Genomic DNA, 20,950 nt, shown 5'->3' with positions numbered 1-20,950 from the left:
TGGTCACTACTGAGCATGTGCATAAAGTGCAGCACAGATTCATCTCCTCTATGACTCCACAGCACCGGTCACTACTGAGCATGGACATAAAGTGCAGCACAGATTCATCTCACCTATGACTCCACAGCACTGGTCACTACTGAGCATGGACATAAAGTGCAGCACAGATTCATCTCCTCTATGACTCCAAAGCACTGGTCACTACTGAGCATGGACATAAAGTGCAGCACAGATTCATCTCCTCTATGACTCCACAGCACCGGTCACTACTGAGTATGTGCATAAAGTGCAGCACAGATTCATCTCCACTCCGAATTCACAGCACTGGTCACTACTGAGCATGTACATGAAGTGCAGCACAGATTCATCTCCACTCCGACTTCACAGCACTGGTCACTACTGAGCATGGACATAAAGTGCAGCACAGATTCATCTCCTCTATGACTCCACAGCACTGGTCACTACTGAGCATGGACATAAAGTGCAGCACAGATTCATGTCATCTATGACTCCATAGCACTGGTCACTGCTGAGCATGTACATAAAGTGCAGCACAGATTCATCTCATCTATGACTCCACAGCACTGGTCACTACTGAGCATGTACATAAAGTGCAGCACAGATTCATCTCCTCTATGACTCCACAGCACTGGTCACTACTGAGCATGTACATAAAGTGCAGCACAGATTCATCTCATCTATGACTTCACAGCACTAGTCACTACTGAGCATGTACATAAAGTGCAGCACAGATTCATCTCCTCTATGACTCCACAGCACCGGTCACTACTGAGCATGGACATAAAGTGCAGCACAGATTCATCTCATCTATGACTCCACAGCACTGGTCACTACTGAGCATGTGCATAAAGTGCAGCACAGATTCATGTAATCTATGACTCCATAGCACTGGTCACTACTGAGCATGTACATAAAGTGCAGCACAGATTCATCTCCTCTATGACTCCACAGCACCGGTCACTACTGAGCATGGACATAAAGTGCAGCACAGATTCATCTCACCTATGACTCCACAGCACTGGTCACTACTGAGCATGTGCATAAAGTGCAGCACAGATTCATGTCATCTATGACTCCATAGTACTGGTCACTACTGAGCATGTACATAAAGTGCAGCACAGATTCATCTTATCTATGACTCCACAGCACCGGTCACTACTGAGCATGGACATAAAGTGCAGCACAGATTCATCTCATCTATGACTCCACAGCACTGGTCACTATTGAGCATGTGCATAAAGTGCAGCACAGATTCATGTCATCTATGACGCCATAGCACTGGTCACTACTGAGCATGGACATAAAGTGCAGCACAGATTCATCTTATCTATGACTCCACAGCACTGGTCACTACTGAGCATGTACATAAAGTGCAGCACAGATTCATGTCATCTATGACTCCATAGCACCGGTCACTACTGAGCATGGACATAAAGTGCAGCACAGATTCATCTCCTCTATGACTCCATAGCACCGGTCACTACTGAGCATGTACATAAAGTGCAGCACAGATTCATCTCACCTATGACTCCACAGCACAGGTCACTACAGAGCATGTACATAAAGTGCTGCACAGATTCATCTCCTCTATGACTCCACAGCACTGGTCACTACTGAGCATGGACATAAAGTGCAGCACAGATTCATCTCCTCTATGACTCCACAGCACTGGTCACTACAGAGCATGTACATAAAGTGCAGCACAGATTCATCTCCTCTATGACTCCACAGCACTGGTCACTACTGAGCATGGACATAAAGTGCAGCACAGATTCATCTCCTCTATGACTCCACAGCACTGGTCACTACAGAGCATGTACATAAAGTGCAGCACAGATTCATCTCCTCTATGACTCCACAGCACTGGTCACTACAGAGCATGGACATAAAGTGCAGCACAGATTCATCTCCTCTATGACTCCACAGCACCGGTCACTACTGAGCATGTGCATAAAGTGCAGCACAGATTCATCTCCACTCCGAATCCACAGCACTGGTCACTACTGAGCATGTACATGAAGTGCAGCACAGATTCATCTCCACTCCGACTCCACAGCACTGGTCACTACAGAGCATGTACATAAAGTGCAGCACAGATTCATCTCCTCTATGACTCCACAGCACTGGTCACTACTGAGCATGGACATAAAGTGCAGCACAGATTCATCTCATCTATGACTTCACAGCACTAGTCACTACTGAGCATGTACATAAAGTGCAGCACAGATTCATCTCCTCTATGACTCCACAGCACCGGTCACTACTGAGCATGGACATAAAGTGCAGCACAGATTCATCTCATCTATGACTCCACAGCACTGGTCACTACTGAGCATGTGCATAAAGTGCAGCACAGATTCATGTAATCTATGACTCCATAGCACTGGTCACTACTGAGCATGTACATAAAGTGCAGCACAGATTCATCTCCTCTATGACTCCACAGCACCGGTCACTACTGAGCATGGACATAAAGTGCAGCACAGATTCATCTCATCTATGACTCCACAGCACTGGTCACTATTGAGCATGTGCATAAAGTGCAGCACAGATTCATGTCATCTATGACGCCATAGCACTGGTCACTACTGAGCATGGACATAAAGTGCAGCACAGATTCATCTTATCTATGACTCCACAGCACTGGTCACTACTGAGCATGTACAAAAAGTGCAGCACAGATTCATGTCATCTATGACTCCATAGCACTGGTCACTACTGAGCATGGACATAAAGTGCAGCACAGATTCATCTTATCTATGACCCCACAGCACCGGTCACTACTGAGCATGGACATAAAGTGCAGCACAGATTCATCTCATCTATGACTCCACAGCACTGGTCACTATTGAGCATGTGCATAAAGTGCAGCACAGATTCATGTCATCTATGACTCCATAGCACTGGTCACTACTGAGCATGGACATAAAGTGCAGCACAGATTCATCTCCTCTATGACTCCATAGCACCGGTCACTACTGAGCATGTACATAAAGTGCAGCACAGATTCATCTCACCTATGACTCCACAGCACAGGTCACTACAGAGCATGTGCATAAAGTGCAGCACAGATTCATCTCCACTACTACTCCACAGCACTGGTCACTACTGAGCATGTACATAAAGTGCAGCACAGATTCATCTCCACAACGACCCCACAGCACTGGTCACTACTGAGCATGTACATGAGGTGCAGCACAGATTCATCTCCACTACGACCCCACAGCACTGGTCACTACTGAGCATGTGCATAAAGTGCAGCCCAGATTCATCTCAACTAAAAGCTGTGATCCTTAAATTTTGACTCTTGATAACTTATGATAAGATGGCGGTATTTAAAAAAAAAAAAAAAAAAAAAAACACTGGTAAGGCCTGTTTCACACATCCGTATTTTACCATCAGTCAAAATCCGCCGTTTTGCAAAAAAAAACGGATCCGCCATTTAGCTTGGCGGACCCGTTTTTTTTTCCATTGAGTTGCATTACCGGCGGGTCACAATCACAGAGACACAAACTGCAGTATCAGAATATCCTGCTTTACAAGCAAGGAGTTATATGTGTGTACAGAGCTGTGGAGAAGATGCCCCAAATTGTATATTATAGTATCACCATCTGACTAGTAATTTATCATCAGGTTATGCCGTTCTGGTTACATTTTTTGCTATTATCTGTATAGTAGAGCATTAGAATCTATAATAATAAATGCCCTAAGCAACTTCCGGTTGTAACAACTTCCGTCCAGTTGTAACCGGTGACGTCACCGCACACGTCTTTCCATGTTAACCCTCAACACACACACTCCTCTCACCTTTCACCATCTCCACTCACTCTTTCACTCCACATACGACCCTTTCTCTCACTCCGTCTCTCATACTCACGCCGTCATCGCCGCTGATCCACGATCCCCGACATCTTCTTCCGCCGGCGCCATCCTGGATCCAGACGTTGTCCACGCCGGCGACATGTTCTTGGGGCGACGCCATCTTGAGTATCGTGAAATCCCGCGATAGTCAAGATGGCGTCGCCGGAAGAACATGTCGCCGGCGAGGACGACGTCGGGATCCAAAATGGCATCGGCGAAAACTCGCGAGATTTCGCCGACGCCATTTTGGATCCCAAGTCTTATAGAAATCATTTTGTGTTTTCCGCTCCTGTACTAGCATGTGTCTCCATGTTAACAGGAAACGAACAATCTTTGCATAGTCCTAACCTGCAATTACTGTGCCCACATCAATGGAGAACATGGAAGTCTTAGTCCCCAGTTCTAAGTTCGCTCTCCCCACCCCAACAAAATAAAATAGAAGTTAATTCAAGGGAATCTGTCACCCCTTTTTTCGAATATGAGCTGCCGTCACCGATATCAAGGGCTTATATACAGCATTCTGTAATGCTGTAGATAAGCCCCCAATGTAACTTGAAAGATAAGAAAAAAGACTTAGATTATACTCACTGGGGGGGCCGTCCGGTCCGATGGGTGTCACGGTCCGGTCCAGCACCTCCCATCTTCATATGATGCCGTCCTCTTCTTTGCTGCCTGTCGTGGCTCCGGCGCAGGCGTACTGCTCTGCCTTGTTGAGGGCAGAGCAGAATACTGCAGGGCGCAGGAGCCACGACAGGAAGGAAAGAAGAGGACTGCATCGTATGAAGATGGGAGGCGCCGGATCGGACCGCGACACCCATCGGACTGGACCGCCCCCCGGTAAGTATAATCTAACTCTTTTTTCTTATCTTTCAGGTTACATTGGGGGCTTATCTACAGCATTACAGAATGCTGTAGATAAGCCCCTGATGTCGGTGCCGGCAGCTGATAGGCGAAAAAAGGGGTGACAGTGATGTGAATGGGTGCATGGCACATGAGCGCAGCCCCTGTGGAAAACCTCACATGTTCACAGTAATTGTGACCTTTCTGATGCCCTTACCTATTATACAGCTTTCATGGCCCCATAGAGTGTCATGCTCCCAAAAGTATACCTCCTCTTCCTCTTCCACACACAGTAAAATACCCCCACAGTAAATTCCCTTATATAACATGCCACATAGTACCCAATATACATTCAGTATTATGACCCCACAGTGCCCTGACACAGTATGATGCTGCCACGATCTCCACAACATAGTATAATGTCTTTCCAGTGTCCCCCATACAGTATGGTTTTCCTGGATCTTGTACACACATTATGAGGCCCCCACTGTTATTCCATACAGTGTTATGCACTTATAGCTCCCCACACACATTATTACCCCCATAACTCTCTTCACACAGATATTCCACAGCTGCTTCCATACAGTATACTGCTCCCTACTCAGTATGATGCACTCAAGTCTTCCACTTAGTATTATGCTCCACGCACAGTATGATTGTCCCCACACAGTATGATATCCCCATAGCACCCTACCTCAGTATGATTCCCTCTCATAGTATAATGAATCCCATTGCTCTCCACACACAGTATGATGGTCCCCCACAGTTTTCCCCCACACAATATGATGTTCCTTCACAACCCACACACAGTTTGATGGCCTCCAAACAGTATTATAACCCCATAGCACCCTACCTCAGTATGATTTCCTCTTCTAGTATAATGGATCCCTTTGCTCACCACACACAGTATGATGGTCCCCCACAGTTTCCCCCCACACAATATGATGTTCCTTCACAACCCACACACAATATATGATGACCTCCACACAGTATGATATCCTTACAGCACCCTACCTCAGTATTATTCTAATAAGTCATGTCAGACTAACTTAATTTCCTTCTATGACGGTATCACTGATTGGGTGGATCAAGGAAATGCTGTAGATATAGTATATCTTGACTTCAGCAAAGCATTTGACAAAATCTCTCATACAATCCTTATTGAAAAAATGACTAAGTATGGAATGGACAAGGCAACTGTTAGGTGGATTCATAACTGGCTTAGTGATCGGACCCAAAGAGTGGTCGTAAATGGCTGCACATCCAGTTGGAAGAATGTCTCAAGTGTTGTACCACAGGGCTCTGTCCTGGGCCCTGTATTGTTCAACATCTTTATCAACGATTTAGATGAAGGAATTGAGGGTAAACTGATTAAATTTGCTGATGACACAAAGCTAGGAGGGATAGCTAATACTAGAGAAGAGAGAGAGGATTCAAAAAGATTTAAATAAACTGGAGAAGTGGGCAGCAACTAACAGAATGGTTTTTAACAGGGAGAAATGCAAAGTACTACATCTGGGCAATAAAAATGAAAAAAGCATATACAGAATGGGAGGAATAGGGCTTAGTGACAGCACATGTGAAAAAGACTTGGGTATACTAATAGATCACAGACTGAATATGAGTCAACAGTGTGATGCAGCAGCAAAAATGGCAAATGAAATTCTAGGATGTATTAACAGAAGCATACAGTCTAGATCACGTGAAGTCATTATTTCCCTCTACTCCTCTTTGGTCAGACCTCATCTGGAATATTGTGTCCAGTTTTGGGCACCACATTTTAAAAAAGACATCAACAAACTGGAGCAAGTTCAGAAAAGAGCGACCAGAATGGTAACCGGTCTGCAAACCCTGTCTTATGAGGAAAGGTTGCAGGATTTGGGAATGTTTAGTTTTCAAAAGAGAAGACTGAGAGGAGACTTAATAGCTGTCTACAAATATCTAAAGGGCTGTCACATTGTAGAAGGATCAACTTTATTCTCATTTGCACAAGGAAAGACTAGAAGCAATGGGATGAAACTGAATGGGAGGAGAGACAGATTAGATATTAGAAAAAACTTTTTGACAGTTAGAGTGATCAATGAGTGGAACAGGCTGCCACGAGAAGTGGTGAGTTCTCCTTCAATGGAAGTCTTCAAACAGAGGCTGGACAGACATCTGACTGGGATGATTTAGCAAATCCTGCTTTGAGCAGGGGGTTGGACCAGATGGCCCAGGAGGTCCCTTCCAGCTCTACGATTCTATGATTCTTATGATTCTATTCCCACTCAGAGTATAATGGATCCCATCGCTCCCCACACATAGTTTGATGCCCATGCAACCCCCGTTTCCATACCCATTATGATGCCCCACAGTCCACCACACAATATGATGCTCCACACAGATCTCGGACAGTCCGTGTTAGGACGACTATGCATGGACATTTGCATGAACCCTAAGACATATAGGTTGAATGGTAGAGCAACGAGCTTCCTATTTCACCATTATAGCCAATTGTATCAGCATCCTGAAAAAACAGACATCGATGGATATGAGATGTTATGGGGTAGGGGTGGCGAGGCGATGCTGCTCAGGACCAGGCTCCCCCAACTCACAGGCCCTTATAGTGTTTGTGTGGTCTGCCGCTATTAGCGGAACACATCTGGATCACTGAGAGTGCAACATGTGAACACGGCCTTACACTTTACTGCTTGTGTTCCCTAAGCTTTACTAATATATAATTGGTATTGTAACGGTCCACCATGTGAGTGGACGGGGATTACTCCCTATGCAGGTCTTTGAGGTAAACACTGGAACGCTTAGGGTTAAAATGAAGCCATTCAGTTTATTACTAAGACAGTTCCAGCAGCCATTTCTATTATGATTGGGTCACCGAGGAGGAGAGCAAGCCCAAGCTAAGCCACAGAAAACCAGAGAGGTTGATAACTAAGCGGATTGCAGCCCCCTGATCCTATCCACACAACTAGCAGTAGCCGTGGAGCATGCCTACGATGATCCTAGATGCCTCGGCACAGCCGGAGAGCTAACTAAGCCTAAAGCAAGAAAGGGGAAATCTAAACTGCCCCAGAGCAGACCCCAAATGAATAGATAGCCCCCAAACATATATTGTCGGTGAGACAAGATGAAAACACAAACGCAGGCAGGAAAATAGACTAGGCAAATGATGGGGCCCACAGTGACTAGACAAGACAGGAAAGACACTGTCTGCAATCATGCAAAAAGCCCTGCAAAAAAGTCCAACACGTCTGATACAAAAAATACTGAAGTCGCACGACTTCGCCAACTATATCAGCACTCTGGTATATTCTGAAAGCAGAGCAAAAAGCAGCCAATATAATAAGGGGCAAAAACAAACTGGCACAAGCAGTAACATATGGATGGTGATTCAGCACAGCCCCAGCCGGAGCTGGCTGACCCACACAAAACTGAGATAGACAACACCAGATCAAATGTGAACAGAATAGCAAATGAACACTTAGCTGAACATGCAGGGACTGAGCTGGAAACTAAGACCTCAGGAGGCAGGAAGAAAATCACCAGCAGGGATAGAGGGAGTTGGCTATCTTAAATCCCAGTCTGAAGCCCCAAATCTCCAATCGTCGTCCTCATTATAAGGTGGCAAGCCTCTGTTAATCAGATCAGCTCCATTACCTCCAGTAACGACTAGAGGGAGCCCAGAAAGAGAACTCGCATCCCCTCTGTCAATTTGACCAGCTCCACTACCTTCAGTAGTAACCAGAGGTAGGCCAGAAAACGAATTCACAACACATTTCACTGTCTATTAAACATTCAGCTTTACCACGTGAATGACCCCGGTCAGTATAACACGGACACCTGTCCGTTACCTCAGCGGTATCCGTAAACATGGAACAAAGTACAATCTTTTCCTGAAACATACTTCTCACTGACTCCGGTCAGTATAACATGGTTTTCAAGACCGTTACCTGTTGGCCACGCAGGTTCTTGGATCCCTCTTATACGCAGAGGTATCCTGTAATCACTTCTTTCTGACCCAAGGCAGTATCACACGGTTCTCAAGACCGTTCGCTCCTTTTGGCTCGGACTCGCCGGCACGGCTTCCCCAGGCTATGCGACATCCGAGCCTGGAACATGGTAGCTCTGTCCAAGCTGGCAGACTCCTAACCATACTCTCTCACATGTGCAACACACCTTCCTTAGATAGGTAACGGGGTGTGGTTACGGGATATCACATGGCTAGTCACATGATCATGACCTCATCACAGGTCCTGCAGATTCACAACCACACACATATCTTCAGGCAAAACGGTGTACAGTGAACCCCCTCACCACAGAGTGAGGCACATGGGTAGCCCAGACCCAAATGTGAACAACTACTTAAAAATCTATGTACACTTAAGAAAAACACTCCGGGCTACTTCACAGGGAGCTGCCATCCATGTGACACATACCTTCCATTAACCACTTGACCACCAGTCACACCACAATATGTAGGCAAAAAATAGAAATCTGCTGGTGATCACTGCAGAATCCTGCACAACATTTGTGTTTTGTCAGGTACCATAAAAACAGACAGGTCTGTATACCGGTTGTAAAAAGAAAACTGTGGGATTGTTTACTATTTGCAAAGATACTATTATATTTTTAAGTTCTATGCATTGAAATGATACCAGAAATTAGGTTGGGAATGTGGAGATGACATTGACATCAGATGATAGGGTTGATCTTTACTATCATAAAGAATAAGGGAAAATTTGTTTTCTTTTTGTATTTTTCCTGATATTCTTACGGAATGCAAGGTATTTTTCTAAATCCTTGATTCATATGCTATTTGTATCTTTACTTTTGAGTTTTAGCATGCATTGTGGATGCAAGGGATATTCTTTTCCCTCTAGGGAACTAAAGAAGTTGGTTTCTTTCAGGCAAGTTTGACCTTGGAACTATTCAAGTTATGATGTCTGTCATTTATCAGCCACAAAGTAAAAAAACACAGTGCGATAGCTTCAGGTAGTGTGCTGAAAGCAACAAGACAGTGGCGGTGGAAGGTGCTTGGGTTAATATAACGAAGATTCTCAACAAAAGAATTGGATTTATAATGGTGACAGGTACTTTGCTTTCTAAACCTGGATATTACTTTAGGAGTTTGTCCAAGAAAGTAGTCATTTTTTGAATAATTTATACGCTACAATCTCTAAATCACCAATCTACGTAAATGAGGTCCACATAGTGTCAGATGTGGAAAATGGGCTCTGCCCTGAAGGGCAAGACTGCCTGCATCAACTAGTAAGTGCTGCAACAAATGAGACTTAATAATAATAATTATTTATTTATATAGCACCATTGATTCCATTGTGCTGTACATAAGAAGGGGTTACATACAAATTACAGATATCACTTACAGTAAACAAACTTACAATGACAGACTGCTACAGAGGGGAGAGGACCCTGCCCTTTGGGCTTGCATGCTACAGGATGGTGGGGAAGGAGACTGTAGGTTGGGGGATTGCAGCAGTTCCGGTGTTGGTTGAGGTGATATCTCCAGTAGTGGTGAGGAGGTAGTAGGGTCATTGCAGGCTGTAGGCTTTCTTGAATAGGTGGGTTTTCAGGTTCCGTCTGAAGGATCCGAATGTGGTTGATAGTCGGACATGTTGGGGCAAAGAATTCCAGAGGATGGGGGCTATTCGGGAGAAGTCTTGGAGGCGGTTGGGTGAGGAGCGAATAAGTGTGGAGGAGAGATGGAGGTCTTGGGAGGATCGGAGATTACGTGAGGGAAGGTATCGGGAGATTGGTTCACAGACATATGGGGGAGACAGGTTATAGATGGCCGCCTAGGTCTGTATTAGTAATTTGAACTGGATACGCTGAGGGAATGTACGTCAATGAAGAGATTTGCAGAGGGGAGAAGTGGAGGAGTAGCGGAGGAGAGAGATGGATTAGTCGGGCAGCAGAGTTAAGGATGGACTGGAGAGGTGCGATGGTGTTAGCAGGGAGACCACAGAAAAGGATGTTGCAGTAGTCGAGGCGGGAGATGATGAGGGCGTGCACAACCGTTTTAGTAGATTGAGGGTTGAGGAAAGGACGGATTCTGGAAATATTTTTGAGCTGGAGGCAACAGGAGGTAGAAAGAGCTTGGATGTGTGGTTTGAAGGACAGGGCAGAGTCAAGGGTTACTCCGAGGCAGCGGACTTCTGGTACTGGGGAAAGCGTGATGTCATTAATTGTGATAGCTAGGTCAGATAAGGAAGATCTGTGAGATGGAGGAAAGATGATGAGTTTGGATTTGTCCACATTGAGCTTGAGGAAGCGAGAGGAGAAGGAGGAGGATATGGCTGATAGACACTCCGGGATTCTGGACAGCAGAGAGGTGACGTCTGGGCCAGACAGGTAGTTCTGAGAGTTGTCAGCATAAAGGTGGTACTGGAATCCATGGGACTTTGACTTGACCCAGGCCAAGGGTATAAATTGAGAAGAGTAGGGGTCCTAGAACAGAGCCTTGGGGGACTCCAACAGAGAGAGGGTGGCATGAGGAGGTAGTGTGGGAGTTGGAGACGCTGAATGTGCGGTTTGAGAGGTATGAGGAGATCCAGGATAGGTTGAGGTCTTTGATGCCAAAGGAGGAGAGGATCTGTAGTAGGAGGCAGTGGTCAGCTGTGTCGAATGCAGAGGACAGATCTAGAAGCAGGAGTATAAAGTATTGTCCGTTTGCTTTAGCTGTAAGTAGGTCATTAGTAATTTGGTCAGGGCTGTCTCAGTGGAATGATGGGGGCGGAAACCAGATTGTAGATTGTCAAAGAGCAAGTTAGATGAGAGGTGGGAGGAAAGTTCAGCGTGGACGTGCAGCTCCAGGAGTTTGAAAGCGAATGGGAGCAGTGATATTGGGCGATAGCTGGACATATATACCATATCTGTTATTCACATCTCAGTAATGATGTCAAATACATTAGTAGTGATCCCCTGCCATATGCCTCCGATTTGTACTGCTGTGTGGTCCTACAGTAACATCATTGTCAGTTGGGCACAGTGTAAAAAAAAACTCATTAATGCTTAACCCACAGGTCACAGATGCTCTGTCTCCTTGCCGCGGATGCGCTTTCTCTCCTTGCCGTGGATGTGCTTTCTCTCCTTGCCGCGGATGTGCTTTCTCTCCTTGCCGCAAATGTGCTTTCTCTCCTTGCCGCGGATGCGCTTTCTCTCCTTGCCGCGGATGCGCTCTTTCCTTGCTGCGGATGCGCGCTCTCTTCTTGCCGAGAATGCTCTCTCTTCTTGCCGCGAATGCTCTCTCTTCTTGCCGCGGATGCGCTCTCTCTCCTTGCCGCGGATGCCCCTTTCCTTGCTGTGGATGCGCGCTCTCTCCTTGCCGCGAATGCTCTCTCTTCTTGCCGCGAATGCTCTCTTCTTGCCGCGGATGCGCTCTCTCTCCTTGCCGCGGATGCCCCTTTCCTTGCTGTGGATGCCCCTTTCCTTGCCGTGGATGCCTTCTGTCTCCTTGCAGCGGATGCTTGCTTTCTCCTTGCCGCGGATGCCTCTCCTTGCTGCGGATGCGCTCTCTCTCCTTGCCGCGGATGCGCTCTCTCTCCTTGCTGCGGATGCGCTCTCTTTCCTTGCCATGGATGCTCTCTCCTTGCCACGGATGCCTCTCCTTGCTGCGGATGCGCTCTCTTTCCTTGCCATGGATGCTCTCTCCTTGCCACGGATGCCTCTCCTTGCTGCGGATGCGCTCTCTTTCTCCTTGCTGCAGTGCTTTTAGGGGTAAATAGTTGTGTATTGTGGCTTCTGATCGAGTTTGGCAAAATGTCTTTGTCATGTTTAAAATGTCATTACATGAAACCTGAGGTTTATGGGCTCCATACACATCTGGCAGTTTGGAGACTTGGTGGAGACATAATGTGACCTTATGCATGAGCCGTGCAAGTGTATTATCATAAGGCAACGGTGAGGCATCAGAATGCTTTCTGTGACCGCTGCGGTAGTATAATGGCAATGTGTGCTCACACTAAACGCTGCTTTATAAGCAAATAACATGAATGAACAACATTTTAATAGCCAAATTCTTTTGTCTTGACAACGAAATAGTGAATTTTTATCTGCCCTTCATACTTTTAGAAAGTGCTACATGTCCTCTTGTATTAAATCTGTTGCTGCTTCATTGCTTCCGTGACATCGCTCCCCCCATGAGAGGAGAACTGTGGCCAGCGGACATACTGTCTAGCACTTTGCAATTTGCGTGTCTCTGTTGACATGGAAAGAATTGCATGAGGCTAATAAGCGCTGCTTCTTTAAGTTATTCCCGGATGATGCAACCAGTGTGGCCACCTTGGAGACAAACAATCGGGCTTTTGATTGCAGTTGTATTTACTGGCTTTGTGTGGGCAGCATAAGCCTTCAAACCTTCCTTTAATAAAGCTCATCATCTGCTCAGTGTTGGGCTGAACTGAAACCTCTATAATTGACCCTTAACTGCGCTTTCTTTTTGGTTATGAAATGTAGTGCTAAAGTGTATCAGCAGAAATTACAATTTCTAACTTAATACTGCCCAATCTCCTGACTTGACAATCCTTGTGAGCACTGCGCCTCTTCTCGCTCTCAACATAAGAATATAGAGGACAGTGACCTCACCGGCTGTGCCCTCCTGCTCCATCCATATCTTTAATGGGACTCAGCACAGCCCTTAGCACTTAGTATAGCATCCCTTGGCTGTTGTAACCTGCTGGAAATGTGGTGGACAGCCAGACACCTGCTTTTGGCATTATTCCTAAGAAATTTTAGCCCATGCATCATCGCTAATGGCATCCTATTTCTTAATATTCGTGTGTTTCTTCTGCAGCCTCCTTCTCCAAAACATCTCCCAAGATTTTATATGGTGTTCAAGTCAGGCGACTGTGATAGCCAGTCCAGAATCTTCCAGGATGGAAGAGAAAGCGGAAAAACGGGAGCTCTAGCTAAGCGTAATATTAAATGTGTAACATCGAAGTGGGGTGTGAGTGATTAAACTCGCCTCATGGAGTTGTGTAAGCAGGCACAACTCTGGGAGGAACGTATCTCCAGTATGGATCCCTGATGGTAGTTTGCTGCTAGCGTGGCTGCCATGGATTATTCTTGAGAATGGTTCCATCGTGAGGGGTAGAGCAAAGAAATAGAAGACCAGGTTATGAGGCACTTCCACTCAAATGCACAAAAGATCCAGAGGTATTGAAGGATTTAAATTTTTAATTTAAAAATAACAAGCAAAAGGTTGCTAGATGACAAAGGACAAAATTTATAAACTTAAAACATGAACACTATGCTTTTCTGCTGATTAGCCTTTATATACACCTGATGAAGGCTAGACAGCCGAAACGCATTGCTTGTTTTAATAAGTCTTAACATATGACAAAATTTAATCTTGCAACCTTTTGCTAGGTCTTTTAAAATTTAAAAATTTCAATTCATCCATACGTCTGGATCCTCGATGCATCTGAGTAGAAGCGCCTTATAGCCTGGTCTTCTGTTTCTTTGCTTGTCTTCTGAAACCAAGTCTTGGTGGACTTTGAGGTATGCTTGTGATCATTGACCCGTTGAAAGGTTCAATGACTCCCGAGCGCTATCTTACAGAGAGCATGATGTGTTTTTCTAGGGTTTCCTGATACTTGATTGAATCCATCTTGCCCTTCACACACTTTTAGGTGTGAAGGACCAATTTGAGAGGAAGAAAAACATTCCCAGTGCATCACCAAGCCACCGCCATGCTTCACTTGCAGGGTGTTGTGTTTTTTTTTTTTACCTGGCAATTGCTTCCAGCAGCCAAACTGCTATCCATAGTCGGAAAAGTTTCAATTGTGTTTGATTGCTCCACAGAACAGAGTATAAAAACATCTTTGACTTATTTATGTGGTTTGAGCATACAGTGGGGAAAAAAAGTATTTAGTCAGTCAGCAATATTGCAAGTTCCACCACTTAAAAAGATGAGAGGCGTCTGTAATTTACATCATAGGTAGACCTCAACTATGGGAGACAAACTGAGAAAAAAAAATCCAGAAAATCACATTGTCGGTTTTTTTTTTCATTTTATTTGCATATTATGGTGGAAAATAAGTATTTGGTCAGAAACAAAATTTCATCTCAATACTTTGTGATATATCCTTTGTTGGCAATGACAGAGGTCAAACGTTTTCTGTAAGTCTTCACAAGGTTGCCACACACTGTTGTTGGTATGTTGGCCCATTCTTCCATGCAGATCTCCTCTAGAGCAGTGATGTTTTTGGCTTTTCGCTTGGCAACACGGACTTTCAACTCCCTCCAAAGGTTTTCTATAGGGTTGCGATCTGGAGACTGGCTAGGCCACTCCAGGACCTTGAAATGCTTCTTACGAAGCCACTCCTTCGTTGCCCTGGCGGTGTGCTTTGGATCATTGTCATGTTGAAAGACCCAGCCACGTTTCATCTTCAATGCCCTTGCTGATGGAAGGAGGTTTGCACTCAAAATCTCACGATACATGGCCCCATTCATTCTTTCATGTACCCGGATCAGTCGTCCTGGCCCCTTTTCAGAGAAACAGCCCCAAAGCATGATGTTTCCACCACCATGCTTTACAGTAGGTATGGTGTTTGATGGATGCAACTCAGTATTCTTTTTCCTCCAAACACGACAAGTTGTGTTTCTACCAAACAGTTCCAGTTTGGTTTCATCAGACCATAGGACATTCTCCCAAAACTCCTCTGGATCATCCAAATGCTCTCTAGCAAACTTCAGACGGGCCCGGACATGTACAGGCTTAAGCAGTGGGACACGTCTGGCACTGCAGGATCTGAGTCCATGGTGGCGTAGTGTGTTACTTATGGTAGGCCTTGTTACATTGGTCCCAGCTCTCTGCAGTTCATTCACTAGGTCCCCCCGCGTGGTTCTGGGATTTTTGCTCACCGTTCTTGTGATCATTCTGACCCCACGGGGTGGGATTTTGCGTGGAGCACCAGATCGAGGGAGATTATCAGTGGTCTTGTATGTCTTCCATTTTCTAATTATTGCTCCCTCAGTTGATTTCTTCACTCCAAGCTGGTTGGCTATTGCAGATTCAGTCTTCCCAGCCTGGTGCAGGGCTACAATTTTGTTTCTGGTGTCCTTTGACAGCTCTTTGGTCTTCACCATAGTGGAGTTTGGAGTCAGACTGTTTGAGGGTGTGCACAGGTGTCTTTTTATACTGATAACAAGTTTAAACAGGTGCCATTACTACAGGTAATGAGTGGAGGAAAGAGGAGACTCTTAAAGAAGAAGTTACAGGTCTCTGAGAGCCAGAAAACTTGATTGCTTGTTTCTGACCAAATACTTATTTTCCACCATAATATGCAAATAAAATGAAAAAAAAACAGACAATGTGATTTTCTGGATTTTTTTTTCTCAGTTTGTCTCCCATAGTTGAGGTCTACCTATGATGTAAATTACAGACGCCTCTCATCTTTTTAAGTGGTGGAACTTGCACTATTGCTGACTGACTAAATACTTTTTTCCCCACTGTATTTGAGCCAATATTTCTTGTGCTTTAGGGTCAGTAAAGGGTTTAGCATGTGTCTTACTGTGCAAACTGAATCCACAGTGTCTGCTGCTGCTAAATCTTGCCGTGGATCTTTTGCAGTCACTTGAGGGTGTTTCACAACCTCCCTCCACAGGAATGTGGTGACAGATGGTGATCACTGTTATTTTTCTGCCACATACAGGTAATGTAGCCAGTGTTCATATAACTGTGAACTCTGCTCCAGCTATATCTCTAGAAACCTTCCATGTCTTTGCTATCTTTCTGCATTCTTTTCCTTGTTTCTGTAAGGCAGTGATCGCTCTGTTTTTTTAAATTTTTTTTTACTTTTATAGACCATCCACCCGACAACCCAAAAATATTAGTGAACTGCATGCCACTTTCCTTGAGGACTGGGCATAGATTCCTCAAGAACGCTGGTATCTGGCTAAGTCACATTTACAGCAGGTCATAACAGCCAAGGTGCTGTACTAAGTCCTAAAGACACTTGTCATGAAGGGGTAGAATAATTCTACAGCAGTTAGTAAAAGTATCATTTTGTGATGAATTTGGAAACACCACTTGCTATATTAGTTGAGCTATTAACTTTGTTTTTGTTGGTTGGTTTATTGCAAACAAATGAAAGTTTGTAAATTTTGCAAATAAACCTAATTTGTGGTTGGAGTTGAGTAATTTTGATGGCACCTGTATGACTGTGAGTAGGAACGTGATAGAGGCAAACCTCAGTTGCAGGCCTGAGTTTATTATATACAGTGGGTACGGAAAGTATTCAGACCTCTTTAAATTTTTCACTCTTTGTTTCATTTTCAGGCATTTGGTAAATTCAAAAAAGTTCATTAATGTACACTCTGCACCCCGTCTTGACTGGGAAAAAAACAGAAATGTAGAAATTTTTGCAAATTTATTAAAATAAAGAAAAACTGAAATATCACATGGTCATAAGTATTCAGACCCTTTGCTCAGACACTCATATTTAAGTCACATGCTGTCCATTTCCTTGTGATCCTCCTTGAGATGGTTCTACTCCTTCATTGGATCCAGCTGTGTTTATTTAAACTGATAGGACTTGATTTGTAAAGGCACACACCTGTCTATATAAGACCTCACAGTGCACGTCAGACCAAATGAGAATCATGAGGTCAAAGGAACTGGCCAAGGAGCTCAGAGACAGAATTGTGGCAAGGCACACATCTGGCCAAGGTTACAAAAGAATTTCTGCAGTACTCAAGGTTCCTAAGAGCACAGTGGCCTCCATAATCCTTAAATGGAAGAAGTTTGGGACCACCAGAAGTCTTCCTAGACCTGGCCGTCCAGCCAATCCGAGCAATCGTGGGAGAAGGGCCTTGGTGAAAGAGATAAAGAACCCCAAGATCACTGTGGCTGAGCTCCACAGATGCAGTATGGAGACGGGAGAAAGTTCCACAAAGTCAACTATCACTGCAGCTTTATGGCTGAGTGGCCCAACGGAAACCCCCTCTCAGTGCCAGACATATGAAAGCCTGCATATAGTTTGCTAAAAAACACATGAAGGACTCCCAGACTATGAGAAATAAGATTCTCAGGTCTGATGAGACAAAGAACTTTTTGATGATAATTCTAAGGTGTATGTGTGGAGAAAACCCGGCACTGCTCATCACCTGCCCAATACAATCCTAACCGTGAAACGTGGTGGCAGCATCATGCTATGGGGGTGGTTTTCAGCTGCAGGGACAGGACGACTGGTTGCATTTTAAGGAAACATGAATGCGGCCAAGTACAGAGATATCCTGGATGAAAACCTCTTCCAGAGTGCTCTGGACCTCAGACTTGGTCGAAGGTTCCCCTTCCAACAAGACAATGACCCTAAGCACACAGCTAAAATAACAAAGGAATGGCTTCAGAACAACTGTGTGACCATTCTTGGCTGGCCAAGCCAGAGCCCTGATCTAAACCCTATTGAGCATCTCTGGAGAGACCTGAAAATGGCTGTCCACCAATGTTCGCCATCCAACCTGACGGAACTGGAGAGGATCTGCAAGGAAGAATAGCAGAAGATAACCAAATCCAGGTGTGAAAAACTTGTTGCATCATTCCCAAGAAGACTCATGGCTGTACTTGCTAAAAAGGGTGCTTCTACTCAATACTGAGCAAAGGGTCTGAATACTTATGATCATGTGATATTTCAGTTTTTCTTTTTTTAAAAATTGACTAAATTTTCTACATTTGTTTTTTCAGTCAAGATGAGGTGCAGAGTGTACATTAATGAGAAAAAGAATGAACTTTTTTGAATTTACTAAATGGCTGCAATGAAACAGAGTGAAAAATTTAAAGGGTCTGAATACTTTCCGTACCCACTATACATGTATTGTGCGTTATTGACTTATCACTACAATCTTGAAAAGTACTATTTCGGGGATGTAAACGGTGTATTAGTGTAAGAGTAGATCATGCATCAGGCTACACAAAGAAATGTGTTGACAGTCATTGGAAAGTTGCACCAAAGTTTGATTTCCTTGTGATTTATTGCAATTTGTAACTGACATCCAACACGCATATTCTATCACACAACTGATACGTGTCCCCCCATAGCTGCCATCAACACTACAATCCTATGGGTGGCACATGCTAGTACTGACTCATTGGCATGGTGGCATCAGGCTTCATTGGCGCCTCAATAAAGCTCAGCAGTGATGTAGTTAATCCAATGCATAGTGAAGGGGTCTTTATATGCCTTTATAGCATACAAAGCTATGATTGTGCTGCCTTGGAGCTTAGTTAGGGACTAGTGATGAGCGAAGGTGTACTGATAAGGCGTTATCTGAGCATGCCTGGGTGCTGAGTGTCTTCGGCGTGCTTGAATACCATGTTCGAGTACCCCGCGGCTGTTCGACATCTTCAACAGATACCGGGATTACCCAGCAAACAGGCCATCAGGCATTTGTTGTTGCTCTCGAACAGCTGCGGGGACTCGAACATATTATTCAAGCACACCGAAGTCACTCGGTTAGCATCCTAGCATGCTCCGGTAACGCCTTATCGGATCACCTTCACTCATCACTAGTTGGGACCAAATGTGAATGGTGCCTGAGAGACCTACACAAGTGGTGATCTTTCATAGTATGAGGACTCTTCTCCTCAATATTGGAAATATCTTGTGTCTTTTTTTCTGATGGTTGTAAAGTAAATGCCCTGATTTCTACGCGTACCCATCAAAGAGCACGATGAGGCTGAACGCCCACCACTGCTGCAGAACCATGGCACAAACCACATTTATTTAAGAGTGGTTTTATTTCTGCAGAAAACGCAGTAACGTCATGAAACCTTTTAAATGTAACATTTGGTCATTAATCAGCGGCTTCTATTCCAGCACATTATCGTATAGTTGTGCAAAGCTCCGATGAAAGATCAGTAAACCATCAATGTCATCGCCCATCCTGCAGAAATCTTGTTCTGCCCAGAAAATGCTTTTAACCGGCTAAAAGCCATCTCGGATCCCTACAAAAGAGGTCAAAATCATACAATGCAAATGGACGACATGTGAATTGTAATAATGCATCTGAGATATTGGTAGTGGATTTTATGTGTAAGACGGCAGAAAAATTGCAGAGTACCTGGATACTTATAAATTCACTGCTTGGCCAGACAACTAAATGCGTTTGTTCTTCCACAGGAGGATGACCCTGAATCACCGATGCAAGAAGTACAGCAGTCTTATCCCACTACTCCCGAACCACAAGACACGGACACTGCAGTAAAGGTAAATGTCCTGGCATAGTTCTTTCATACGTCCATAAGGGCAGTGTCGGACTGGGGTACCAAGAGCCCACCAGTAACCATCTCCAGGGCCCCCTTTTCAGATACATTGAAATGTGACATCATCTTCAATCACACATTTATATAAAACTGAACTGGGCAGATGGTTAAATGAAGAACATGCTGCCGTTGTACATAGTGATTCAAGTACATGCCAAGTCCTGCTCATACAAGATGGTGGTGGCCTACTCTTGCACAGGGGCCCACCGGGGGATTCTCCTGTTCTCCTGTGGGCCAGTCCAAGCCTGCATAAGGGGACAGCACAGGATGGTTACATGTGTGTATGGGACAATGCTCCAATATCCAGCATAGACACTACTAATACTGATCTGACATTGAGCCAAAGGATATGTTAAGCTATCCCAGTAAGGCCATTTCAAAAGCGAGCAACTTTGTCCAGATAAAATATAGCTTTTAATGAGCCATTTATAAAAAAAAAAAAAGGAGAAAAAATATACAATGGTGTTCCACAAAAATAAGCGCAGCACATTACAGCAATATACACATAATGCAACGTTGTGACCAACGCGTTTCGACTATTGTCTTAAGCAAAGAAATGCTAGGAGGTTTAAATATTCTACCGAACATGGATTGGTCATAAGCATTATTTTACTCTTTGAGTTCTCTATTGTATTACCTTCTTTTCCCTCCCTCATCCCTTGTTTTTCCTTTTCTTTTCTGTGTTTGTTAATATTCATAAAAAATTCCCAATAAAGATTTTTGGAAAATAAATATTCTACCGAACATGGGAGCCATTACAGAAACAGATGCGTAAGAAATAAAAAAGGAAAAATCACATTTCACAAAAAAATAAATAATTACAAAGAAAATAGACCAAAATCATGTGTGATGAAAACAATTGGGACCAGCTATAAAAGGAAAAAACAGGAAAGTAACATAAGTCATTAATATTGTACAATAAGGTCTTGTCTGTGGTTCTGACCATGCGGAATC

General features: G+C 44.4%; 1 protein-coding gene across 3 annotated transcripts in view; it reads left to right on the top strand.

The window, feature by feature from the left end:
• The window catches only part of CCSER2 (coiled-coil serine rich protein 2), a 221,251-nt gene that overhangs the window by 131,138 nt on the left and 69,163 nt on the right, over nt 1-20,950 (top strand). For all 3 annotated transcript variants that reach the window (XM_073574879.1, XM_073574881.1, XM_073574880.1), the window contains exon 7: nt 19,854-19,940. In XM_073574879.1, coding sequence (XP_073430980.1) covers nt 19,854-19,940 — 87 coding nt within the window. The remainder of the gene's footprint in view (nt 1-19,853; nt 19,941-20,950) is intronic.

The sequence above is a fragment of the Dendrobates tinctorius genome, unplaced genomic scaffold (assembly GCF_039654945.1).
Source record: "Dendrobates tinctorius isolate UK_male_01 unplaced genomic scaffold, ASM3965494v1 ptg000040l, whole genome shotgun sequence".
NCBI lineage: Eukaryota > Metazoa > Chordata > Amphibia > Anura > Dendrobatidae > Dendrobates > Dendrobates tinctorius.
The sequence above is the reverse complement of the archived record's forward strand: the minus strand, read 5'-3'. Positions and strand labels throughout refer to the sequence as shown.